General features: G+C 46.8%; 1 protein-coding gene and 1 pseudogene across 9 annotated transcripts in view; one reads left to right on the top strand and one right to left on the bottom strand.

The window, feature by feature from the left end:
* Window positions 1-27,582, top strand: part of KIF25 (kinesin family member 25) — a 67,792-nt gene that overhangs the window by 17,178 nt on the left and 23,032 nt on the right. For 4 of the 9 annotated variants that reach the window (XM_074036738.1, XM_045391750.3, XM_065543152.2 and 1 more), the window contains 5 exons: window positions 1,686-1,824; window positions 4,503-4,606; window positions 6,711-6,799; window positions 11,042-11,078; window positions 24,871-24,938. In XM_074036738.1, coding sequence (XP_073892839.1) covers window positions 1,686-1,824; window positions 4,503-4,606; window positions 6,711-6,799; window positions 11,042-11,078; window positions 24,871-24,938 — 437 coding nt within the window. Of the gene's footprint in view, window positions 1-1,069; window positions 1,263-1,685; window positions 1,825-4,502; window positions 4,607-6,710; window positions 6,800-9,104; window positions 9,747-11,041; window positions 11,079-24,870; window positions 24,939-27,582 lie in introns of those variants that run through there. The other 5 variants (XM_074036744.1, XM_074036743.1, XM_074036742.1 and 2 more) reach the window with 2 other exon arrangements.
* Window positions 3,689-4,485, bottom strand: LOC102130595 (putative uncharacterized protein KIF25-AS1; annotated as a pseudogene).

The following is a 27,582-nucleotide window of genomic DNA, read 5'->3' as shown; positions in this document are numbered from 1 at the left end:
TTAGTTAATCAAAGTTCTCAATTTAATTTTAACGTTAAATGGTAGAAAACATGTTTATACGTGTTAGATTAAATAGATCTGGTACAGCATGTCATCAGTGTGAACAGCTCCTGTTAAACTACTAATAATTTTTAGAAATGAAAGTTAAAAAAATACTTATTCCGTATAGTATATTTGGCAGTTCTCCAGGGTGAAATTGTAGGAGGATATTTTTATACCTTTGGTTGAGAACATTGTTTTACCTTTTGTTTTAAACAATGTGACCAGCGTAATGACTACAACAGTAAAACATCTGTAAACAGGATTAATCTGTTCTCTTTGTTACTCAGAATTAGAGATATCCCACCCCCTCGTAAGCTACATTAGTGTATTTAGAATAAATGTATATGAAATTAATTTTCATTCTTTTCAAACTGAATAAAATTAATAGGTTGTCTAACTTTTTCTGTACTCCATATAATAAAAACACTTGTTTTGATATTAAAATGTTATTATTACAATGTTTCCCAAACATATGAAAGTCATCTCCATTTTATAGAAAAAGAGAGACTTGACTAAAACAATTAAAACAATGAAGAATACTTATTTAAGTTTAGTTATGCTCTCGTGATTTAAGAGTGTCTGATATTAAATATTAAGCAGTAGTGTCCTGGTTCTGTCAAATCTTCCCATGGAAGATCCTTGAGATAATTTCAGGGGGAAAAGAGGACTTTCCGCACAGGACATGAGTTGCTTTGCTCCCAAAGTTCTCTAAAAGCATTCATATGTATTGTGTCTGGAATTTTATTATGTACATTTACATGTTAAGTTGTTTTCACCGGCCCACATGTTTTCCACCACGTGCTCGTGATAACTGAGCTTCCAGAAGGCAGGTCTGGATAGTAGATTAGGAGGGCGCCCCCGTTTCTCAGGCGGTGATGAGAGGCTCCGAGCCCGAGCCATCATCATGAGGAAGTCAACAACAGACGGAAACACGGCTCGCGCCCAGCATCACCCCACCGTGCAGTGAGCAGCCCTTCCTACGGAAATTGGTGAAATACTTGACTTTCTGTTTCTTAAATACTTTAAGGGCATAAAAGCCACATGTACTGCTTTGAAAGTACAAATCCCAGATGTACCGAGTCAGAACTTCTGTAAGTGAGCCGAGGCGCAGGCGGCATGAAAAGAGTCCCAGCAGGTGTCGACACGCCTGTGCTGAACCACCTCTGCTTTAAACCCTTCCAGTTAACAACACGTCCGGCCCCATTACATTAATTGTGTGGGTATGTTATTATTCTTTTTTTTTTTTTTTTTTTTTGAGACGGAGTCTTGCTCTGTCGCCGAGACTGGAGTGCAGTGGCCGGATCTCGGCTCGCTGCAAGCTCCGCCTCCCGGGTTTATGCCATTCCCCTGCCTCAGCCACCCGAGTAGCTGGGACTACAGGCACCCGCCACCTCGCCCGGCTATTTTTTTCTATTTTTTACTAGAGACGGGGTTTCACCGGGTTAGCCAGGATGGTCTTGATCTCCTGACCTCGTGATCCGCCCGTCTCGGCCTCCCAAAGTGCTGGGATTACAGGCTTGAGCCACTGCGCCCGGCCGGGTATGTTATTATTCTATAGAAACATATATAACTAATTATTATGTAATTATACTGTGATCATTAATAATATAATTTTACGAATCGTGTATGTTCTTATTTTATAGAAACTTAACCAGGATATACAGGCGTTTCATTCTTCTTCTCGGGCACTCCTAAGAGATTATCAGGATGAGTATCAGGACCGTGTTTCTGCGATAGTGACCGCGGTGCAAAGAACACAGCAGAGCGCCGAGACCCTGCTAGGTAGGAGGGGCGTCAGTCCACACTCAAGAGAAATGTTTGCAGTTTTAAGACAATGACTGGCTAGAATTTAAGTTTCCATTTCTTTTTCCTTTTAGCTGACACCTAATCCCACAGGCGAGGGTAGGCACCGTGTGATTCGGCCACGTTGGCGTGTGCACTGCTCCCTCCCAGCTCCCACTGCAGCCCCACTTGCCAGGGGAGCTCCTTGTTCTCTTGGTCACCACAGGGCACTTCCCTGGCCTTGACAGTCACTACTGAACTGGCACCTGTGTCTACATTGGGCATTCTGTGTCAGAGTTTCCTAAAATATGACGTGAGGTTTTTTGTTTTTTTTTTTTTTTTTGTCTTATCAGTTCAGTTCTTTCTTCATTTCTAAGAATGCCACAGCATTTGGCTACTCTTTTGTTATAATGGATTTATTATCTTCAGCTACGGTGAAGCCTGTGGAAGAGGTTACTTTGCTTCTGCAGCTTTAAACTCATCGTCCACATTGCACTATCCTGCCAGGCCCAGTGGCTCACGCCTATAATCCCAGCACTTTGGAAGGCCGAGGCGGGCAGATCACATGAGGCCAGGAGTTTGAGAGCAGCCTGGGCAACATGGCGAAAACCTGTCTGTACTAAAAATACACAAATTAGCCGGGCGTGGTGGCGCATGCCTTTGATCTCAGCTACTTGGGAGGCTGAGGCAGGAGAATCGCTTGAACCCGAGAGGCGGAAGTTGCAGTGAGCCGAGATCGCGCCACTGCACTCCAGCCTGGGCGACAGAGCGAGACCCTGTCTCAAAAAAACAAAAGAACCAAAGAGCACCGTCCCCACGTTCATCTCGTGCTCACAGCTTCTGTCCAGTGTTCAGTGTGTCCACAGGCCAAACAGATGATTGTCAAGTTAGGAACTCGGTCAAGTGTTGTTCTGCTGTTATTGCAAAATAGGTGTGTGGAGACTTTGGAAGCTGTACTGTTTTTCTGCGAGGCTACGTGATGCTTTCTTGAAATCGCTGCAGTAGCCTAGTTGTCTTCAGTGCACTCTGCTAATAACTCCCCAGAGGCCGTGTTTGTAGAAGTGATGTGTGTACGCCTGTGTTCTTTTCTGTGGTGGGGGTGGGGGGACAGAGTCTTGCTCTGTCGCCCAGGCTGGAGTGCAGTGGCACCATCTCAGCTCACTGCAACTCTGCCTCCCGGGTTCAAGCGATTCTCCCGCCTCAGTCTCCCGAGTAACTGGGATCATAGGCGCCCGCCATCATGCCTGGCTAATTTTGTATTTTTAGTAGAGATGGGATTTTACCATGTTGGCCAGGCTGGTCTCGAATTCCTGACCTCAGATGGTCTGCCGACCTCGGCCTCCCAAAGTGCTGGGATTACAGGCGCGAGCCACCACACCCGGCAATGCTTGTGTTCTTGTAAGCCATGTGCTGCAGGGAAAGGGACAATCATTTTTGTGAAATGATTTTCACAGTAATTTTGTGAAAAGCAGTGTACCTAAGCTTTGAAAAGATGAAACTCAAAGGGAGAAGCAGGGAACAGCCAAGGCTGTCCCGCAGAGGGAATGCTGACATGTGAGGAGGCAGGGCCTGCTGAGACCCTGCCTGTGGGAGCCACGGTGCAGTCCCGCCACACAGAGGGGTCCCCAGGAGGCTTATTCCTGCTCAGGCATCAGGCTCAGGGGCTCGGGGCCTCCTTACCTGGCTTCCCGGGGGGCGCGACTTCTCCCCTCGAGTTCCACGCTCCTCAAAGATGAGCCTCAGGTGCCCAGGCAACTCCTTTCAGCTGCCCTGACGAGAGGGATAGTGGGGACAGGCTGGTGGCTGGGGCCGGACACAGTCAAGGCTCAGAAGACCAAGTGACTGGGAGGGTCCCTCTCTCACTGTGGGGGACCCTTCCCACTTTCTTACACCCACATTCAGTCTGGACCTGGTAACGGGTGTTTCTTTCCGAAAGGGAGCGTGCATGGTTCTGCAAGTCCAGCTTGATTTCAGGCCTCATGAGAGCTGCATCTGTGCTGAGCGGGCCCTGTCTCTGCAGGTCCTCGGGCCTGGGGGAGAAAGGCCCGGCTGGGCTGCATCCTTTGGCTAAGTGACATCTGAAGGGGCCCCTGGCTATCGTGACTCATACAGTCACGAGGTGTCCCCTGCAGCACGACACCGCGCTCCGTGTCACCCTCACACTTCCTCCACCGCAATGGCCAGTCTGGGGATTAGGGTGTCCAAGCTCGGCCAAGGCGCCCACGCAGTGCCCACTCATCGCCACATCACCGAGGCGCCATCCTGGTGGGACAGAGGCAGGAGTGGAGGCCCAGACCAGCGTTACAATCCACAGCAGCAGAGCCCGGCCCCAGCATCTGCCTCCCTGCCCCACTTCCCCGCACCAAGGGCTCCCAGTGCATTAGGAGCAGAGGCCTCCTTGGCTGCCGTGCAGACGATTGGGCAGCATTCAGGCTGATGACGGACGGGGTAACTGTGGGGAGAGGTCCCCCCGGTAAGCTCTGTGAGTCCCTGGTCACGGTGGGGACAGGGCAGCCTGGGTCCAAAGCGGTCAGGAGTACACACCACAGCATGCAGCTGGCCCTGGCAGACTCCATTGTTTTTAAAAATGTCTCCCATACTTAGAGAAAGGAATTTGACCTGCTGGGCCCCATGGATGTCCTCTCCGGTATAATGCCTCTGTCCCTGTGTCCTTTCAGCGTGCCAGGCGAAGGTGGTGCACCTGGAGCAGGCCTTGCAGGACGTCAGTGCGCGTCATCAGCTGGAGAGGCAGAGAAGGAAGGCCCTGCACAACAGCCTGGTGGTGAGCGTGGGCGTTGGGGAAAACTCGGGCCGCCCCGGGGAGAAGCCCACACGGAACACGCAGGAGCCCCTCGCAGGAGGGTGCTAGGCAGGGGGGACAGCGGGGAGGGGGACAGTGGGGCGGCCTGGCCGGAGGGCAGAGGGGCAGAGCTGCGGGGGCTATGACCTGCGTACTCTTCACCCAGGAGGTGATGGCAGCTGGAGGAGGGGTGAGGGCGCCGCAGGCTGATTTAGGCTTTCGGGGTCACTCTGGCTGCTCAGTCAGGAGGCCACAATGGGGAGCAGGGGGGATGACTGCAGTGTCACGGGGGCTGGCAGCCTGGGCCACGTTGGTGGCGATGCAGGAAGTGGGACCGGCTGCTGTGAGGCACGAGGAAGGAGCTGTCACGGGAAGTCGGGAGCGCGGGAATCTGCGGAGATGGGGACTGGCACGGGAAAAGCAGGGATTCTGTTGTAACTGGAGATGCCGGTGGAGACTGCCCTGCCCCTTCTGTCACCAGCACCTTCCAGCCATGTCTCTCCGTGCCCATTAACAAGACCGGGAGGCTCTCGTGCTTACTTAGTCGAAGGTATGAGACCTGAGATCCCATGAAACTTAACGTAAAGTCTCAGGGTTTGATTTTACAACACGAGGATGCCAAGGTGGATGACTGAGTTGGTGACCCTCGCTTCTGTGAGATTTGATTTTGATGGCTGCGCTTTGGCCAGTCTTTCCGAATTCCACCTGCCCGAGGCCCACGAAGCCGGTGTCCCTGCAAAGTTTCTCTCCCCTGGCCATGCTGAGAGGTTCCCCAGCTGTTAGATGTGTCAAAGAATAATTCTCATTTTAAGCATCTACTTATGGAGTTCAGTGCTGCGAACATTGATATAAGAGGGCGTTTATTGAGTGTTTCCTGTGTACCAAGTACTTTTGAAAGCATTTTAGTGTATTTCTTACTTAATCTTCACTATAGCACCACCTCTCTGGGTTGTGATAAAGACAAAGGAAGATACCAGGGAAGCACCTAGCACTTCAGAAAGTCTCACTACACTGCAGCTTTTTTTTAAATCTGGAGTGTGAAAAGGACAAAATGAACCTTCCTAAGACGGAGGCAAGTCCCACAGGGAAGAATCGGTTGTGGAAGGTTCTGAGTGTTCCACCTCAAGCCTGGGTCTCCTGGTCTAGACGACGAGCGTGCAGTGTGTGGCCCGTGGAGAACATGCAAGCAGAGGCTGATCTCAGCTTCTGTGGGTTCATAGAGACCAGACAGAGGCTGTAAATCATTGGCCTATGACACTCACTCCGTTTTCAAACTGTAGAAGGAGCTGCTCATCACAACAGGCTGAATAAGCTCGCTGTGAATCCAAGACAGGATTTCAGAACGGATTCGGCAAGTGTCTGGGCACATACAGTAAAGATGTGTTGCTCACTGGAAACCAGTGGAGTTCATGAGAATAAAGAGTTTCTAATTTCCTTCCAGTCATTAAATCAAGGAAATACGACAGATATTGAATTTCCAGAATCCCCCCTAAAATACCTAAAAGGTTGAGCCCAGAATACCATTCAAAGGGATTTTCTTTGGTACTTATTAGCAAGTGATACCCCTTTGCCAAGTGAACACATTTGTGAAGTATGAATCCAGTTTAAAATAACTGTTCATGGCCGGGCATAGTGGCTCATGCCTATAATCCCAGAACTTTGGGAGGCCGGGGCGGGCGGATCACCTGAGGTCAGGAGTTCGAGACCAGCTTGGCCAACGTGGTGAAAGCGCTTCTGTACTAAAAGTACAAAAATTAGCTGGGTGTGGTGGTGGGCGCCTGTAATCCCAGCTACTCTTGAGGCTGAGGCAGGAGAATCACTTGAACCTGGGAGGCGGAGGTTGCAGTGAGCTGAGATTGCACCACTGCACTCCAGCCTGGGCGGCAGAGCAAGACTCCATCTCAAAAACTAAATAAGTAAATGAAATAACTGTTCACTGCCCTGCAGAGGCCTTTTGAAGTGGAGATGGGGCTGCGGATGTCACGGCCGCGTCTCAGGAGCTGGTGCTCGGTGCATGTTCAGTGGGGGACGCTCCGCAGTGCAGTCTTGCGCCCGGGTTGACATGCAGACCTCTTTATCATTGTAGGAGCTGAGAGGAAATATCAGAGTTCACTGTCGGATTCGTCCTTTGTTGCCTTTTGATAGTGAATCCGATGATCCAGTTTTGCAGAGCAGGTAACGTGTGTTTGCACGGTGTGTGTGTGTCTGTGTGTGTGCTCACGGAGAAGACAGAGGGGTGGCACAATTTTAAACGCCATCTATTGTCCTGCCGCCAGTCCCAAAGCAGCATATTCTCGAGTTGTGGGTGGGGGCTCTTTTTAAGGATGGAGCTGTCTTGCTGACAACAGACAGTTAGCAGCCCTCTGGAGTACGGCCTGAAAACAGCCAAACCACCTGAGCAGGCCCGCCGTGCGTGGTGGCAGTTTGTACCTGAGAGGGCGCCTGTCTTTTCATGGTTTGCCTCTGCGGGGTCTGAACAAACAGGGACAGGCTTTGAATGGACCTTTCCCTTTATGTCACTACATCAAAAAGGGAGCACCCACTCTTCTTTATGAACCTGAGACCACCCACGCCCCTGTGCAGGCAGTCAATGAGGATTGACTCAACTGACACTTTTGACTTAGAGAAAGTTTTGATGGTGTCCATGGATAAAGCAAAACTGTCTGAAGTTCATTTACTCAAATGTTTACTTGAAAACCATACTCATAATATGACTCTTACTTGCTCCCCATGAAACAACACCCCTGGCCTTCCCCCTCCCATCCTGACCACACCTGCCCCTCCCCCTCCCATCCTGACCACACCTGCCCCTCCCACTCCCATCCTGACCACACCTGCCCCTCCCACTCCCATCCTGACCACACCTGCCCCTCCCACTCCCATCCTGACCACACCTGCCCCCTCCCCCTTCCCATCCTGACCGCACCTGCCCCTCCCACTCCCATCCTGACCACACCTGCTCCTCCCACTCCCATCCTGACCACACCTGCCCCTCCCACTCCCATCCTGACCACACCTGCCCCTCCCACTCCCATCCTGACCACACCTGCCCCTCCCACTCCCATCCTGACCACACCTGCCCCCTCCCCCTTCCCATCCTGACCGCACCTGCCCCTCCCACTCCCATCCTGACCACACCTGCTCCTCCCACTCCCATCCTGACCACACCTGCCCCTCCCCCTTCCCATCCTGACCACACCTGCCCCTCCCCTCATCCTGACCACACCTGCCCCTCCCCCTTCCCATCCTGACCACACCTTCCCCTCCCCCTTCCCATCCTGACCACACCTGCCCCTCCCCCTTCCCATCCTGACCACACCAGCCCCTCCCACTCCCATCCTGACCACACCTTCCCCTCCCACTCCCATCCTGACCATACCTGCCCCTGCCCCCATCCTGACCACACCTGCCCCTCCCCTCATCCTGACCACACCTGCCCCTCCCCCTTCCCATCCTGACCACACCTTCCCCTCCCACTCTCATCCTGACCACACCTGCCCCTCCCCCTTCCCATCCTGACCACACCTTCCCCTCCCACTCCCATCCTGACCATACCTGCCCCTGCCCCCATCCTGACCACACCTGCCCCTCCCCTCATCCTGACCACACCTGCCCCTCCCCCTTCCCATCCTGACCACACCTTCCCCTCCCACTCCCATCCTGACCACACCTGCCCCTGCCCCCATCCTGACCACACCTGCCCCTCCCCCTTCCCATCCTGACCACACCTGCCCCTCCCCTCATCCTGACCACACCTGCCCCTCCCCCTTCCCATCCTGACCACACCTGCCCCTCCCCCTTCCCATCCTGACCACACCAGCCCCTCCCACTCCCATCCTGACCACACCTGGCCCTCCCACTCCCATCCTGACCACACCTGCCCCTCCCCCTTCCCATCCTGACCACACCTGATCCTCCCACTCCCATGCTGGCCACACCTGGCCCTCCCCACTCCCATTGTTGACCATACCTGACCCTCCTGCCACTCCCATTGCTGGCCACACTTGCCCTCCCTCCATCTCTGACCCTCTTGCCCTCCCTCCATAAACCTGCCCCTCACCACGCCCATCGCTGACCACACCTGGCCCTCCCCATGCCCATCGCTGACCACACCTGACCCTCCCCATGCCCATCGCTGACCACACCTGGCCCTCCCCATGCCCATCGCTGACCACACCTGGCCCTCCCCATGCCCACTGCTGACCACACCTGACCCTCCCCATGCCCATCGGTGACCACACCTGACCCTCCCCACGCCCATTGCTGACCCTCCCACCACTCCAGGGGGTTCCACTTCCCTGCTTTCCTGACACCATATGGGGTTGGCTGTATCCACAGTGGTGGGGGTCACTAGGGCCTGCTCCTGACTCTGTAGCTTTGCTCAGGCTGTTTTTCTTGTCTTGGGTTCCTCTGCTTAATCTGTCCAAATGAACTTTCCTTGGAGGGCCTAGCTCGAGTCTCACCGTGTTTGCGTCCTGCAGTTCGGCACTTGACTTGAGAATGTTTCAGAAAGCACTTGGCGGGTCCTACAGTGTGAAACAAGAAATTCGGATCTTTTGACAATCATTGAAACTTTTTCTCCTCAAAGTTTTTAGACTTGATTGTGGCGGCTCTAGTACCTTCTGCACTTTCTTGAGTGGTGGCCACTTGTCACTTGTCAAAGGACTGGAAATTGGGCCTGTCGGGTACGTCGGTGTGGCACGGGACAGGCCTAGTGGCCCTCATTCAAAACGTGTGGGACCCAAAGAAGTGTTTCCAGTTTTGAATTTTTTCGTATTTTCAAATGCTCATGTTTTGCATGACCGGATCAGCAAGATAATGCAGTGAGCATTTTCTTTGAGCATCCTCTCAGTGCTCAAAACGTTTTGGATTTTGGAGCGTTTTGGATTTCAGATTTTTAGATGAGGGATGCTCAGCCTGTAGTTAGCGGTCCCCAGCGGTGACCAGCTTTCCTGAACTTGCCTTTTACATGGCACTTCCAGACGGCTTTTGTTACACACCAGCCTCCCTGCGAGCCTCCCACCACGAGAGGGAAATACATGCAAATGAATGCAAATGAAATCCCATCAGAAAAGGGGCTCCTCAGCTGCAGTAGCCTCATCAGAGGCGTGGCCTCGGGCAGGTGAGAAAACATCTGAGGCGTGGCCTCGGGCAGGTGAGAAAGACAAGCACGTTTCCATAGTCACAGAGGCTTGTTTCTATTGGATGGCGCCGCTCTGGGCTGTTCAGTTTCTCAGAGCTTCTTAAGAGGCTCCATAAATGTGTGTGTGAACTCTCACATTGTTTGTGTTCATTGGCTTTTGGTTTTGAAACATGTTGCATTTTTTCGGATTCATGATGGTTTGCAGATGCTTGATTTCCTGAAGGGGAGAACCTGACAAGCCTGTCTTCTAGATCAGTGGTCCCCAACCTTTCTGGCACCAGGGACCAGCTATGTGGAAGACAAGGTTTCCGCGGACTGGCAGGCCGGGACGGGGATGATTTCAGGATGATTCAACTGCATTTCATTTATTGTGCACTTTATTTCAATTATTGTAATTATTTCAATTACTGTAATACACAACAAATTAATCATACAACTCACCACAATGTCAAATTGGTGGGAGCCTGAGCTTCCCTGAGCTTGTTTTCCTGCAACTAGAGGGTCCCCTCTGGGGGTGAAGGAGACAGTGACAGGTCCTCAGGCATTAGAGTCTCATAAGGAGTGTGCAACCTAGATCCCTCACATGCACAGTTCACAGTAGGGTTTGTGCTCCTAAGAGAATCTTATGCTGCTGCTGATCTGACAGGAGGCTGAGCGCAGGCGGTGATGCCAGTGATAGGGAGCGACAGTAAGTACAGAGAAGCTTTGCTCACTCGCTCACCGCTCACCTCCTGCTGTGCTGCCTGGTTTCTAACAGGCCTCCGTGGCCGGGGGTTTGGATCCCTTGTTCTGTATCACCACTGCTCTAAACTGCACGTGAAGGAGATATTTAAGCGTGGATTACTGTAGTATGGATGACTCCCATGCAGTGCAGACAGGGAAGATGAAAACAAGAAATAAAGAACAGGGGTATTGGAGTAAAAAAATCAAGAGAAGACAGAAGGCGGGGGAAAGAGATGAAAATAATAAATAAAAAGTAAAGAATAAAAAAAAAAAAGGATAAGGTCAAAAAGGACAACGAGTGGAGTTTTAGAAAGGGATGGAAGGGTGGACCCACGCACACAGGAAGAGAGAGAAGAGCCAAGCCAGGGTCCTGGGAGATCAGGACAGAGACAGAGATGATGGCAGAGAAGCACAGGGGTGTTTTAGAGTGACCAAGACAGACGCAGAGAGGATGGCGAAGAAACACAAGGGTGTGTTAGAGGCTGAATGTTAGGAATTCAGAAAGCAATTTCCTCATGACGTGTATTTTCAATGTTGTTTTATTCCTGCAGCTCCATCTCTAGAGAAGTGGCCCATGCTGTTGATGACGTGAGTATATAATTTTCCTTGCAAACTCTATTCAGAGAGCGGCTTACTGCTTGGTGGGTCTCCATAGTCCCCACAGATCCCTACAATGGAGAGCAACTCAGAGGCTGAATGAATAGAAAGTAACTTATTTTAGGCTTTCTTAGTTAAGAAGAATTTTTTTTTTGTTCCTTGATTTCTATTGGCACATGAAATTAAGCATTTGACACGCTTTCCTTGTGGGAAACCAGCTCCTGACCCGTAGTGCTATGTGAGGAAGTTACTTCACTTCCATTTATTTTCCAGCCCAAATGATCAATGAGTGCAAATATGAGCAGGTTCTAAAATGTAGAGCACCAGGAAAAGAGACATAAATAGAAAATCAATGATATCAAGTGTGAACTTTGTGATTCTAAACTGGAATCAAGCGTAATTGTGTTTCTCCTGAAAAGCCTCCGTGCTTTTTAGTTTTAGCCATGAAAAGGCCGAGAAGTCAGAAGGAGCAGCCCAACACCCCAGCTGGGGTCTCTGAGGACCAAGCCCACTGCAGGAGAGATGCTCATTAGACAACTCGAGTCTGGGCTGGGAAAGGAAGTGGGTGGGAGGAGCCTGGGGCGCTTCCGGGCTGAACAGCAAGGGCGGCCTCAGAACGGGGGGGGGGCTGTGTCCCAGCACATGGAGCCCACCTCAGGCACTCCCTCAACGTGGGATAGAAGCGTGGGGATTAAGGAGGGACTAGAGCAGATTGAAATACATCATTATATTTACAATCTTGAGTTCATAATAATGATTTTTTAAAAGGACCTCACATTACTTTTTTGGGTGCTAGAACATCGACTCATTATTCTAAAAAGTGATGGAAAGAGGAAAGCTCTGTAAGGTCCTTCCTGTAGGAAACATACTCAGGGCAGATGCATGGTTTTTGAGGGAACAGAAGATTCTAGGTAATAAACTCAACAAATGATAAAACTGGAAAACCATCATCTGAAACCCCCAGTGAAATAGTGACTCTAGGCTCCTCAGAGGACGCTGGTCAGAGTTGATGGGATCTTCACGACAAGGGCTCAGGGTTGCCTCAAACCCTCTAAGCATTCGCAGCTCCCCTGAAGTTGGGATGCAGAGACAGGATGTCCTGAGAAGGTGCAGCAGGTGGGACACAGCGGGACTGATGAAGCACTTTTGCTTCAAAATCAAACCAGCATCTACTCAAGTCTCAAGGACTGTCATTTTAAAGGAGAGGAAACCATCTGCCAAGTCCAGAGTGTGGACATTTCACAGAACAGACTGCCTGCCTTCTCTAATAATAAGTTTTGTTTTTAAAGGCAGGAGAACACAGTAGAATGAGATGAGTCAGCCTCAGTGCGACCTGGTTTGGAGCCTGGCGTGCACAAGCCGATTGTCACAGGCATTGTTGGAACAGTGGGGGAAGTCCGAGTGTGTCCTGGGTGTGTAGGGAGCAAACCTTCTCCTGTACCCTCTTAGGGTCCCTGGCAGGGCCTGAGAATGGAATTGGCCTAAGGCAGGTTGACGGGGTAGAACATCGGATTTGTTGAATGTGGGGTCTACCTGACACGGAGCCCCACGGGAAAGGAAGACTGATGAGTGGCACAGCCTGCACGCTGCCCTGTGGTGTTGGGCAGAGGCCACGGTGGACAAGCCACCAAACAAGATGGGAGATGGAGGGAAGGCGAGGGCTGTGCTAACAGGTCTATCTGTGCAGAGCCACTCAGCTTCGACCCTGTATTCGTCAGGGATCTCTAGAGGGACAGAACGAATGAAATAGATGTATATGTAAAGGAACAGTTTATTAGGTATGAACTCACACAATCACAAGGTCCCTCCACAGCCATCTGCAGGCTGAGGAGCAAGCAGAGCCAGTCCAAGTTCCAAAACTGAAGAACTTGGAGTCCAATGTTCGAGGGCAGGAAGCATCCAGCACGGGAGAAGGATGTAGGCTGGGAGGCTAGGCCAGTCTCTCTTCAGTTTTCTGCCTGCTTTATATTCAGCTGGCACCTGATTAGATGGTGCCCACCCAGAGTGAGGGTGGGTCTGCCTTTCCTAGCCCACTGACTCAAATGTTAATTTCCTTTGGCAACAGCCTCACAGCCACACTCAAGATCAATACTTTGTATCCTTTAATCTGCTGATCAAGTGGACACTCAGTATTAACCATCACAGACCCCAGCTACCAACGAGAACATGCTTTGCTCCTGGCCCAGCAAGGGCGGCTCTTCATGGGAGGGTCAGGTCCTGCCTTCAGTGCAGGAGGAAGAGGGGAAGCCGGAGTGCTCTGCGTGAGCCTCCGGCTTCTCAGGAGCCTTTAAGTAAAGATAATCCTGATGCCAAAGTGGCATATTTTGGGGTGACATGTTCTGCCACTCTCCCTGTGACCCTAGTTTTATAAAGTGTGATGAATGGCATGGTGATTGTATTGTCTAATTTCTTGGTTTTTTAGAGATGGGAGGTCTCACTATGTTGCAGGCTAGTCTTGAACTCCTGGCTCATGTGATCCTCCTGCCTTGGCCTCCCAAAGTGCTAAGATTGTAGACCTGAGCCACCACACCGGGCAAATTGTGCTTTAAAAGTGTTCTTATCATTTAAAAATGCAGCCTGTAATACTTAGCGATAAAACGATCCGTTGTCTGGTTTTGAATGTAAAGTATGCCGAGGAAAGGGAGGTGGATTGTGCAGGAATATCTGTAAAATAAGATTGTCCGGATGTTCAGCACTTGTGGTGCCGGGTGATTGCACCTGAGGACGTGTCGTGCTGTTTCCCCCATTTCTGCGTATGTTAAAAAGTCCCCAGTGAGAACAGTTAAAAAAAAAATGCTGGGGCCTCTCCTTCATTCTGCTTATTATGGTGATCACAAGATGAATTTAGAAAGCACATGAAATGCTAACCATTTCACTAACATTGATAATTTTGAATTTAACATGAAAGTCTCAGGTCACGTAGGACACGATGGTCATTTTGAAGATGATTTTGTGTCACGTTGATTACCATATGTCTCGTTTGCGGTTCTACAAGGCGTGTCACCTGAATCAGTCTGATGATGGTTACATATTGCAAACTTTAGAAACCCTTTTTTAAAAGGTAGTTTTAGTTAATGGATTATATTTTTTTTAAAGAGGCCAAGAAAATTGATGTAACCGTACTTTAAAACTATGTCCCTGGAAAGAAAAACTTTTACAATTCTTTATTTTAAAGTATTATTGATGGATTGATTGATTGATTCATTGATTGATTCAGCTTTATTTAGGTAAAATCAACAAAAATTGTATATATTCAACATCTACAAGATAATTTTATATACAGATGTATATGATTACCATCCATTGTTGGATGACACGTGGTAATCAATTTTACAATGAAGGCCCGGCGCAGTGGCTCACACCTATAATTCTAGCACTGTGGGAGGCCGAGGCAGATGGATCACCTGAGGCCAGGAGTTTGACACCAGCCTGGCCAACATGGTGAAACCCCGTCTCTACTAAAAATACAAAAAATTAGCTGGGTGTGGTGGTGGGCGCCTGTAGTCCCAGCTACTTGGGAGGCTGAGGTAGGAGATCGCTTGAATCTGGGAGGCAGAGGCTGCAGTGAGCTGAGATTGCATCATTGCACTCCAACCTGGGCAACAAGAATGAGACTCCATCTCAAAACAAAAACAGAAGCAAAAACAAAACATACAATCAGTAAAATGATTACCACAGTCAATGGTAATGACCCCCAGGATGGCTAAAGAGTAAAAGGGGGATTTTATCGGTGATATCAGTTTGCAAACTGAGAAGAGACAGTCTCCAGCTCTCTCTGTTAAAAGGTGAACTGTAGGACACAGAGTTTGTGCACAGTCTGTATAAGCTGGTCGAAAATAGCTGGAGGTCTGCAGCTGCTTCTCAGGAAAGAATTGTGCAAGGCTGATCCTCTGCCTAATCAGGGTTGCAGTGGTCTGGGTTGTAAATCAGAGTTAGGGATTTTCCTGATGGCTCCTGTTGTTAGGGAGTTTAGCAAGAGTGTGGTTTTTCTTGTAGCCATAGGAATTTAGGACGCTGTCAGGCAGCCAAGTCCTAAACCCCTGACTCATAGGTACCTTTTATTTCCTTAACCTTAGGGTCCATCTTAGTTGATGAAGAAGCATCTATTGGTCTCTCAGATCACGTCTCCCACTTGTGGTCAGTCATAGCTTGGATTTCTGTGGGCTCATAGGTCTCTTATCTTAAATGGCCTGAGAGGGAACTTCATGGATTTGTTGTTCTTTCCTTTAACAGAACATTCTCTTTAGTTTACTGTATGCATTTGGCCTACCTTATGAAGGAATACTGTATGGATTTGGCCTACCTTATGAAGGAATTTCTTCCTTGAAGCCAAAAAAGATTCCCATGAAACTTTTCCTGAAGCATTTCTTCTATGTTTTCTTCCAGTAGTTTAATCACTTTGGGCCTCACATTTAGGTCTTTGATCCATTTTGAGTTGACCTCTGTATAGTGTAAGAGGTGGGAGTCTAGTTTCATTCTTCTGTATATGGATTTCCAGTTTTCTTAGTACCATTTATTGAAGAGACCATCCTTTCCTCAATGAGTGTTGCTGACATCTTTGTTAAAAAATCTGTTGGCTATAGATATGTTGGTTAATTTCTGGGTTCTCTATTCTGTTCCACTGGTCTATGTGTTTGTTTTTATGCCAGTACCATGCTATTTTGGTTACTATAGCTTTGTAGTATATTTTGAGAGCAGGTAGTGTTATTTCTCCAGCTTTGTTCTTTTTTTCTCAGCATTTCTTTGGCCATTTGGAATCTTTTGTGGTTCCATACAAATTTTACAATTTTTTCGATTTCTGTGAAAAATGTCATTGGTACTTTGATAAGGATTGCATTGAATCTCTAGATTGCTTTGGGTTATATTGCCATTTTAACAATTTTAATTCTTCCAATTCTTGAGCATGGGATATCTTTCCATTTGTTTGCATCCTCTTCAATTTCTTTCATTAGTGTTTTGTAATTACCCTTTTAGAGGTTTTTTACCTCCTTGATTAAATTTATTCCTAGGTATTTTAAATTTTTGGCAGCTGTTGTATATAAATGGGAGTGCCTTTTAAATTTATTTTTCATTTAGTTCATTGTTCATATGTAGCAACAATACTGATTTTTTCATATTAATTTTGTATCTTGCAACTTGACTGAATTTGTTGATCAGTTCTGAGAGATTTTTGGTAGAGTCTTTAGGATTTTCTGTATATCAGATCATGTTATCTTCAAGGAGGAACAATTTGACTTCCTTTTTTATGATTTGGATGCTGTTTATTTCTTTCTCTTGTCTAATTGCTAAGACTAGGACTTCCAATACTATTTGACTTCCTTTTTTATGATTTGGATGCTGTTTATTTCTTTCTCTTGTCTAATTGCTAAGACTAGGACTTCCAATACTATTTGATAAGAGTAGTGAGACTCGGCATCCTTGTCTTATTCCAGTCCTTAAAGAAAAAGCTGAAAGATGTTAGGATATTAGCTGTGGGCTTGTTACTTGTGGTCTTAATTATGATCCTTTGTATTTTTGTGGTAGACGTTGTGACATCTCTTTTTTTGTTTCTGATTTTATTTGGGTCTTCTTTTTTCTGTTAGTCTAGCTAATGGTTTGTTGATTTGTTTACCTATTTTAAAAATTAACTTTTTTTCATTGATCTTCCGTATTTTTTGTATCAGTTTCTTTTATCATGGTTCTAATCTTTATTTATTTTCTTCTATTAATTTTGGGTTTGATTTGTTCTTGCTTTTATAGTTCCTTGAGGTGCATCATAATGTCATTTATTTGAAATCTTTCTAGTTTTTTAATGTAGGCATTTATTGCTACAGACTTGCTTCTTAATACTACTTTTGCTGTGTCCCATAGGTTTTGGTATGATATATTTCTATTTTAATTTGTTTCAGAGAATTTAAAATTTTCATTCTTAATTTCCCCCTTCATCCATTGGTCATTAAGGAGCATGTTGCTTGATTTCTATGTATTTGTATGTTTTCAAATGTTCCTCTTGTTATTGATATGTAATTTTATTCTGTTATGGTTGAATAAGATACTAGATGTGATTTTGATTGAAAAAAATTGTTGAGACTTGTTTTGTGTCCTAACATGTGGTCAATCCTGAAGAATGTTCCATTGCTGATGAAAAAATGTATTCTGTAGCTGTTGAGTGAAATGTTCTGTAAGTGTCTGCTAGGTTCATTTGGTTTATGGTGCAGTTGAAATCCAATGTTTCTTTGTTGATTTTATGTGTAGATGATCTATCCAATGCTGATCTATCCAATGCTGAGAGTGGGGTGTTGAAGTCCTCAGTGATTATTGTATTGGGGCCTATCTTACCCTTTAGATCTAATAATATTTGCTTTATATATATATATGGATGAAAATATATTTACAATTGTCATATTCGCTTGCTGAATTGATCCCTTACTGTGTAATGTTCCTCCTGTCCTCTTTTCACGGTTTTTAACTTGAAGTCTGTTTTATCTTACATAAGTAAGGCTACTCCTGATTGCTTTTGGTTTCTCTTTGCTTGGAATATTTTTTTCTATCCCTTCACTTTCAGTCTATATGTCTCTTTACAAGTGAGGTGAGGTGAGTTTCTTGTAGACAGCATATAGTTGGGTCGTGTTCTTTAATCTGTTCAGGCAGTCTACATCTTTTAAGTGGGAATTTAATTTGTTTACATTCAAGGTTATTATTAATAGGAGGACTTACTCTTGTCATTTTATTGACTACTTTTTGATTGTTTTGTATATCCTTTGTTTCTTACTTCCTCTCCTTGTTTATTTTTTGCATTTAGGTGGTTTTCTGTAGTGAGTCTGATTCCTTTTGGTTTCTTCTTTTTGCATTGGCTGTACAAGTGAGTTTTATAGTTTTGTATTTTTTACGATGGTGGTTATTGTCTTTTCACTTCTAGATGTAAAACACCCTTGAGTATTTCTTGTAAGTCCTGTCTTGTGGTAATGAATTCTTTTTGTTTTTACTTGTCTGTGAAAGATTTTATTTTTCCTTCATTTCTGAAGGATACTTTGCTGGGTATAATATTATTGGCTGAATTATTTTTTTCTTTCAGTCAGTACTTTGACTATATTATCCCATTCTCTCCTGGACTGCAAAGTCTTTGCTGAGAAATCCACTGTTGGTTTAATGGACTTATATGTGACTTAATGCTTTTTTCTTGCTGCTTATAAAATTATTTTTTATCTTTGACTTTTGACAATTTTACTACAATGTGCCTTGGGGAGGACCTGCCTGGGGGGTCTTTGAGATTCCTGGACCTAGATGTCCATTTCTCTCACAAGACTTGGGAAATTTTCTGCTATATTTTTATTAAATATGTTTTCTTCAACTTTTCTCTTCTCTTTCTGGAATGCCCATAATACAAATATTGATTCACTTAAAGCTGTCCATAAATCCTATGAGCTTTCTTCATTGTTTTATTCTCTCTCTTTCCCTCTGTCTGCCTGTGTTATTTCAAAAGACCTGTCTTCAAGTTTAGAATTTTTTCCCTCCTATTTGGTCTAGTCTGTTGTGGAAGCTCTCTATTGTATTTTTTTATTTCAATGAAATAAAAATGTTTATTTTTCTATTATATATTTCATTGAATTCTTCAGCTCTAAGATTTGATTCTTTTTTATAATTCTGTCTCTTTATGGTATTTTTCATTCAAATTATGAATTGTTTTCCTGTGTTCATTGAATTGTCTGTATTTTCTTGTATCTCACTGAGTTTCCTTAAGATTGTTATTTTGAATTCTTTTTCTGGTATTTCATATATTTCCTTATAATTGGGCTCTGTTACTAGAGGATTACTTCCCTTTGGAGGTTACATATTTCCCTGCTTTTTCATGGTTGCTGTGTCCCTAACATTGACTCCTATACATCTGGTGAAAAAATTATCTCTTCCAATTTTATAGAGTAGGTTTCATGAGGAAAGACTTAGGGTGCGTGGTTCTAGGGGGGCACAGTAATGTAGTCTCCATGTAGTTCCTGCAACTTTCGGACACACTAGTGGTGTTTATGAGTTTCTCAGTGGCCTACAGTGAGGGAGTCTGTGTTAACAGTGATGCGGCTTTTCCAAGGGTAGGCTCTCAGGCTATATCTCAGGTTGGGGATACACACATGCACACAGTACGTCATCCACCATGGGGTTTGGCTCATTGGAGTTGGAGCCACATGGCTGTTCCTCTGGCCAGAAACATGGGCATACTGTTGCTTAGCTGGCCTGGGAGTGTGCCTGCCAGGAGTGATCTGTAGGGTGGTTTCTCTGATTCAGGACACAGATACAAGGCTGCTCAGCTGGGGTGTATCTGCTGGGACCAATTCAAGGGGCTGTTTCCTATGTCTGCGCCACAGCTGCATGGTTGCTTGACTGGCCTGAGGTTGTGTTTGCCAGGGGCTGCCCACAGGGCTGCTTCTCAGGCCTGGGACAAGGGCACATGGCTGCTCAGCTGGCCTGAGGTATATTTGCCAGGGGTGACCTGTGTGGCTGTTTTTTGGGTCTGGGGTACAGGTGCAAGGCTGCATGGCTGGCTTGAGGATATGCCTACTGAAGGTGGCCCACAGGGCTGTTTCTCAGGCTCTTATTGGGCAGGTCAAGGGCAAGTCTGTAGGGTGTTGGGGTACTGTGGGGCTATTTCTCATGTCCTGAGCACAGGTGCACAGCCCCTCCTCTGGCCTGGAGGTGTATTAGCCACTAGGAGGCTCAGGGGCCTCTCCTGCTTAGGGAAGCGGTGAACAGCAGCTTAGCTAACTCAAGGGTAGGGTTGCTGTGGGTGGGACTGCTAGACTACTCCTCCAGCTGGTAGGGCAGTGATGGGGGTTGATTTCCCTGCTGTGCAAGGCCAGAGTACAGCCAATCCTGAGCCCAGGCTCCATGCAGCTGGGGTTGTGATGTTCAGCCACACGTGTGGGCTTGGCGTCATGAAGATGGAGCTCCAAGGCTGGAGAATGGCCATGGTTTCTGTTCCCCAGAGCAGGGTATGCTCCAGAGGTGGCTCTGGTCTCAAGATGGGGCTGTGCTGCAGCAGCTTGGCTCACAGGGATGGCTGGGGAGTGAGCAGTGCACACCTTGTGCTCCTAATCTGGGGCTATGGAGCTGCGCCATGAATTTCCTGCAGCTCCCAGAAGGCTCAGGGCTTGCGAGGACTGCAGGATTCCCCTGGTGTAAGGACTGTAGATGTTTTCTGTGGTGACGGGGACTGGTGGGGATCTGCTGCTTCCCTTTTCCCTGCAACGGGAAGTCCCTTCTGACTCCAGGCAGATCTGACCCAGGCAGGGGAGATGGGGCTGCAGAAGCCTGGTGCCTCCACTCTGCCCTCCTGGACTTCCAGTCAACACAGGTGTCTCTCCACTCCCATGCTGCACTGTGCACTCTGCCAGATCTCAGCTCTCTTCCTTCCACACAGTCAGAGCTTAGCTGTGTAGTCATTGCCTTGGTCCTTTCTTGGGCGGAGGGAGCTGAGCACCAGCTCTCTCTGGTCAGTGTCTTCCTGACTTTGCTCCTACCATGCAAATATATATATATTTTATCTCACTTGATGCCTTAAGCACCAGTATGCTTGAGTCAAACAAAAGGAGACAGATTAAATCCTCATCATCAGGACTTTGAGTTAACAGGAGCCCTGGGACTTTATCAATCCCCTCCCCTTATCAATCTCCTTCTTTTATAAGTGAACACACCCGAGTATTTGTGGTTTAGTAATTGCCTTTCTACACTTCCCTCAGTCTGTGTGCATCCTGGTTAACCTGAAGGAGTTTTTCAGTGAGCAAATGCATCCTGAGGCTGAGGCCTGGCCCCAGCCCCTGGGGAAGGCTTATTATGATTATTAACATCACTGTCGTTTGTTGTTACTGTTCCTTGTTACTTTATTCATTCTCTTGGCAGTCCTCTCCCGTTCCTGCCAAAGTTCCACCGAATCTTCAGATTCAGATATTTGAAGTTTTCCATCTTACCCGTCAAAATAAAATAACATTTTATTGGGGCATTTTGGATTATGTTTTTGTTTTTATTTTTGTTTTAAATCAGAATCCAAGATGTTGCTTTTTAATTTGATAGGCCTGCTCACTAGAGGGCTTCATGCCATCAAATCTGCTGAGAAAGCAAATGATCTGTTTTGTGACCCTGTATCTCCTGGCTCCCACATTATGTTTTTATTTCCAAAAGTTTAAACAGAGTTTGAGTTTGTACTGGACGTGTAACACGGCACTTCATGTCCATTTGCAATCTAATTCAACGTTTCATCGTTTGGATTCAATCTGTTAATAAAGTCGATCTCAGATGGAGAATCTGGCTACTGCCCTAGTTCCTGGCGGCTGTCTTAAAGGCTGTTTATTTTCATTTTTGATTTAATTTATATCCACTCAGTTGATAATCAGACATGGGAGAACAGGTTTCTGGCTTTGTATCAAGTTCTTGCTGAACTGTCTTTGTTCATCCGTGATTCTCCCTTATTGTTAAGTTTGCCAGTTACTGACTTGAATGTCTGAATACAGTCAACAGAGCCTGTGTATCAAACGACACTTATTTAGTTACATGCAACCAATGTAAAGCATGTTTTTGTGGTGGTGCTTGGCAGGATTGATAGACGTGATACACCTGAGACAAAATTTTTAGTGGTCAGAGGTTGTATGGTCTTTAATACATCACTTGTTCTTTTTTAACTCGGGTTCACCGGGCCTTGAACTGCCATCCACAGGACTGTTGATACCCGCAGCAGGCAGCCTTGGCTCGCACGGAGCACGTTGATGTGCAGTCCCTCCCTCCTGGCTGTTTTGTGTCTGCCTCTGGGAGAGTCCCTGACTCTGTCTGCATGTCGTTCACCCGTCTCCTCTTCCTCTCAGGTTTCCTTCTTTAAAATGAAGAGGGTGAATTAAACGTACTTTTAGCTCTAACGTTTGATGACAAAGAATTTTATGCCCTAAGTGCCTTTAAAGTTATCCTAGGAAATGGGATATAAATCAAAAACTGGATGCTACAGTAGGTAAATGTAAGGAAAAACAGCTTTTAGAGATCATTGCCTCTGAGCCAGGTGCTTTCACGGGTTATTTCATGGGAACCTTGTGATTCCTGAGGCAGGGGCCATGCGTCCCCACTGCTGGTGTGTGCAGGCCTCTTCAGGGGAGTGGCTCCAGATGGGCAATCCCATCTTGAAAAAGAAGGATGCTGTCAAGAGCTTGAAAATTTGGATAAAAGAAAGTTGTTTAAAAAGCCAAGAGAAATGAATCCTTCTTGTGAAATTAAGGGTATTTAGTATCAGGAGTGGGGAGGGTTTTTGGACAGGCAGGAAAGCATTGAAGCTGTTTGGAAAAATTAAACTTTGCTGTGGAATAATTTTGGATGTTTAAGATCGAATGATCACGCTGTGGAATGGAGTTCTAAGTCACGTGGGGGACTTTTTGGACTCAGGCTTGTTTTTATGGCTTTGCATGTTTCTTGTATGGTGTCCCTTGAGCTTTCGGGTCAGACATTGTAGACCTTTGCATTTTTCATTTGCTTTTCTTTATGGTTAAAACTTGGACATTTGAAGACAGCAGTAAAACACTTTGGGGTGTGTGTTCCTGTGCAGTTCATACTGGAGCACTAGGATTACATTCTGGCATAGTACCAAAGGAACAGTATACCCTAAGTGGACAGCAGAAAAATGAAAATACGCCAGGAGAAAGGAGCAAGGGGCCTAGGCTGGTGGTTGGATTAGGGACTGGGAGGTCTGTTCTTACAGCGAGGCCAGGGGCTTGGTCCTGGTGGGTGTCGGAGTTTTGCTTCGGTGTTTTGAGCGTGAAAGGAACTGAAGAGCTGCTTCTGACATAGGGGATGTGACATTATCATGTAAGAACATGCAGGTTCTGAAACAGTTTCTGGTACACAATAACTGCCCAGTAAATACTCAGTAGAGACGTAAGCTTCTTCTGTGAAAGCCGTGCCGGCAAGCTCTGCATCCCGGTGGTCGCTTCTGTGATGCATTAGAGACCACGGACTGACCCCAGCCACCGGCATTGCCAGAGTCACCGCGGTCGAGCTTGTATCCCTACCCGCTCTCCCAAAAGTCATCCCAGGAAACTGGATACACATCATGGTAGCAAGTGACCTCCCAGTCTACCCAGTCCAATCAAGAGTTTGAAATAAGGACTCAAGCCACCTCTCGGCAATAGGTGGCATTCTGCGTCACCCATTCCCTCCCTCTTTCTTTCATCTGCTTTCTTCTTTTCTAATTTGCATTTGAGAAAGATTTCTACAGCAACAACATAAAGGACAGATGGGAGGGGTGCTGGACTGGAGGCAGAGGCCAGTTAGGGGGATAGCCAGGGCGCTGTTTCATTACACAGGACAATAGCAGCGGGCTTGGGGCAGTGAGCAACCCAAGGCTGCCTCCGAGGCACAGCCGAGGCTCTTTCCCCAGGCAGCATGGGGCTGAGGCTGGTGTTCAGTCATTGCTTCCTGAGCTGCCTCACCCAGATGCATGCCAGGGATTCCTGCAACCTTTCACCTCTGGCAAGACAGGAAAGGTTCACTATTTGATTATATCAGCATTTCACATCGGAGATCTCACAGAATCCAGACGCAACAAGACTCCGGCAGCTGCCCACCACCGCCCATCCAGCAGCAAGCGAATAACAAACAGCAACAACAACCACAAACAGCTGTTGAATCTCACAGCTTTTGTCTTTACAAAATAGGCCACTTTTTTGACATGTTATTGCAGATACACATGCACACACACAGACACACACACTACTAAGAAGACGGTGTGGAGGTATCATCCTAGCATCCGCTAAACACTGTTAGAAAAAATCCAGTGCCTCCGGGTTATTCGCCACTGCAGTTGTGGTTTTCATTCTTCCTGTTACCCCTGCTTTTTCATGAATACATATTTTGTTTTAGAAGTGGAACCAATCCAGGCTGGGCGCGGTGGCTCAAGCCTGTAATCCCAGCACTTTGGGAGGCCGAAACGGGCGGATCATGAGGTCAGGAGATCAAGACCATCCTGGCTAACATGGTGAAACCCCGTCTCTACTAAAAAATACAAAAAAACTAGCCGGGCGAGGTGGCGGGCACCTGTAGTCCCAACTACTCGGGAGGCTGAGGCAGGAGAATGGCGTAAACCCGGGAGGCGGAGCTTGCAGTGAGCTGAGATCCGGCCACTGCACTGCAGTCTGGGCGACAGAGCGAGACTCCGTCTCAAAAAAAAAAAAAGAAGTGGAACCAATCCAGGTTCATCTTTTCTTTGCTTAAGTGAAACTAAACTAATTTCAGATTTCTTGCTGAAAAATGCCTTTGCTTCCCTTACACAGGATATAATTTAAGAATACAGTCCAGCAAGATCGAAATTTGTTTTTGAAACAGACATGTTAGTTCCATGGGTTACAATGGAATATAATGATGTCTGAGATGTGATTTCTTTAGCCATTTGGAAACCTTATCTCTCCTGCGAACTATCAAAGGCCCTTAGAGTCAGTAATTCGGGTGTTTTACCCTCAGCCTAGGGCAGATTGAGGAGCTCTGTTGTGCATTCCTCAGTAGATGCGACTTTCTTTTCTCTTTATGGGGTTGGCAAACCTTGTCAGGAAAGTGTCAGGGAGTTAATATTTTCATCTTTGAAGGCCATGTGGTCTCCAACTCAATCATCCAACTTTGCCCTTGAGGAAGAAGCAGCCGTACACAGCATGTAAACAAAGGGTGGGGCTGTGCTCCAGGCAAACTTCCTTGTTTACAAAAACAGGCGGCAGGCTGGGGTCGGTGGGGCTTGTGTTTAATTAACGCAGCCCACAAAGTCTTACGACATTGTTTTACTCTTTTCTCTCAGGAAACAGTTCTGGTGAAATGTGATCGTCCTGGCCACCCTCTGATTAATAAGACATATCATTTTGAAAGGTAAGTGCTTTTCAAGGTGCTATATAAAGCAAACTTCCACATTAAAAGTACAAGTTTTGCATTGGGGTTTGAGTAATGAAATGTGCGATTTATCCTATCATTTTGACTAATTGTGATTGTAAATACAGACGGTCCCTGATGTCGATTTTTCAACTTTAGGAAAGTGTGAAAGAGACACACGTTCAGTAGACACTGTGCCTCAATGACCCATTACAGCCCTTCTGGTTTTTGCTTTTAGTACAGTAGTCAATAAACTACGTGAAACAGTCAACACTTAAGCATACAAGAAGCTTTCCATTGGGTGACTTTGCCCACCTGTAGGCTAATGTGTGTGTTCTGGGCACATTTAAGGCAGGCTAGGCTGAGCTACAATGCTTGGTAAATTAGGTGTATCAAATGCATTTTCAACTTGCAATATTTTCAACCTACAATGGGTTTCTCAGGTTGCAACCCCATCATAAGTCGAGGGACATCTGTCATCCGTATGTTCATGGTTTTAAGTAAATCGACATTTTTTATGTATCCAGTTTGTTGACAGTGATTTCACTGTGATGATAGCAACTAACTGTAACCTTTCTGTCAGATGCCTTCCTCGGCACCAGGTCGTGGTGTATCCGCAGGGTGGTGGGAGAGCCCTGGAAGGCTCAGAAGCAATGTGTGTGGCCTTTGCAAATCCCTGCTCATCCTCCTTCAGCTACCAAGGGCTGGCTGAGTGGTCCTGCTCCCAGGCTCTGCCCTCCTGCTCCTCGGAAGGACGTCAGTGCCTGGGGCCTCTTCCTCCCCCCAGCAGCAGCCTGTGTTGCTTGATAGGGTCACATCTGGAGAAGGGCAGAGGGCTCCCCTCAAGCCTCAGCTGAGCACTGACCAGCACAGGAGCGGGAGGAAGGACGAGGCCGGGAAAGAACCACTGGGGAGAAGCCTGGGAGACAGTCCGCAGAGCTCACACAGGCCTGGGAATTGTGACTGCTCCCGCCAGGGCAGAAATACCTCGTGATACACGAGGCCTTGGGTCAAGCGAGAAGTTAGCCCTGGAATGAAGGCTGCTGGTGCCACATGGCAGAACTTAAACGCAAGCCTTGAGGGATCAAGTTGTTTCCAAGTAACTGCTGGCATCCCATAATAAAGCTGAAGAAAAATTACTGGGATTGGAGGGTCAAAACATGGTGCACCCAACTAGGAGTAATTAGCAAAGTCTGACATCAAAAATTATCAGACATGATTCAAGGAAGTAGGCAAATATGATCTCTAATGAGAAAACTCAGACAACGGAAATAGAGCGAGAAATAATACAAATGATAGAATTAGTAAAGAAGGTGCAAACAGTTATTATAAATCTGTGTGTTCAAGGAAGTAGAGGAAAATGTAAACATGTTGAGAAGAGATATGAAAAATTATAAAAAGACCCAAATAAAACTTCTAGAGATGAAAGAAATACCATCGAGGAGACACGAACGTACTGGTTGGGATGCAGGAGAAAGACGGGTGAACTTGACACCGCAGCAACAGAAAGGACCAACGTGAAACTCCAGGAGACCCCATAGCGAGTGGACAGAGTGGGCTCCGGGGATGGCTGAGGCTGACGCAAGCCCCACAGTGTGAATGAGCTTGAGGCCCCTGCACGGCACACTTGAAATGGTGAAAATGGGACTAGGCCTATGTTTGAGTGCCCTGGACTTGCACAGCCATGGCACCTCCATGTCCTGCCTCCTGTCTCCAGAGGGCAAAAACCCTGCTTGTAAGCCCTGTTGCTTCTGTCTGGATTGGTTTCTCAGCCTGGGTGCTTGCAGTACCAATTCAAGCCTTCTACTCAGCCTTTTTCCACTCTTCATTTCTTGCACCTAGAAAGTTTCCTTTTTCTTTTCTTTTTTGAGAAAGAGTCTTGCTCTGTTGCCCAGGCTGGAGTACAGTGGTGCAATCTCAGCTCACTGCAATCTCCGCCTTCTGGGTTTGAGAGATTCTCCTGCCTCAGCCTCCCGAGTAGCTGGGACCTCAGGCATGCACCACCACACCTGGCTAATTTTTGTATTTTCAGTAGAGGCAGGGTTTCACCATGTTGGCCAGGCTGGTCTTGAACTGCTGACCTCAAGTGATCTGCCCACCTTGGCCTCCCAAAGTGCTGAGATTACAGATGTCAGCCACCATGCCCAGCTAATATTTGTATTTTTAGTAGAGACCAGGTTTTACTATGTTGGCCAGGCTGGTCTTGAACTCCTGACGTCAAGTAATCCATCCGCCTCAGCTGCCCAAGGGCTAGGATTATAGGCGTGAGCCACCGCGCCCAGCCAGTTTCCTTTCTTTTTTCCCTTCAATGTCAGCAGCATATTTAAAAGCATATTTTGTTTCTATTTTATGTTGCATTAGTTACGTGTTGGTTAGGGGAGAAAAAGGGAGTTGTAGTATCTTAGCTGCCATGTGTCGAGATCTAGAGCTTCAGAGACAGTGCATTTTGTAGAATGCGTGTTATTACTCAAGGATTGCAATAATATTAGAATCTGTATAGTCTCATGCATTTGTATTATTTATTTACTGAAAAACATTTTACTTTGTGTATCTAAAACCAAATAACTTGATTTTTCCCCTAAAATAATCATATTTAAAATCTTACTACGAATACTCAAGAAAATTTTCATCAGTTTCACATGTA

Source organism: Macaca fascicularis, chromosome 4 (genome assembly GCF_037993035.2).
Source record: "Macaca fascicularis isolate 582-1 chromosome 4, T2T-MFA8v1.1".
Classification (NCBI taxonomy): domain Eukaryota; kingdom Metazoa; phylum Chordata; class Mammalia; order Primates; family Cercopithecidae; genus Macaca; species Macaca fascicularis.
The sequence above is the reverse complement of the archived record's forward strand: the minus strand, read 5'-3'. Positions and strand labels throughout refer to the sequence as shown.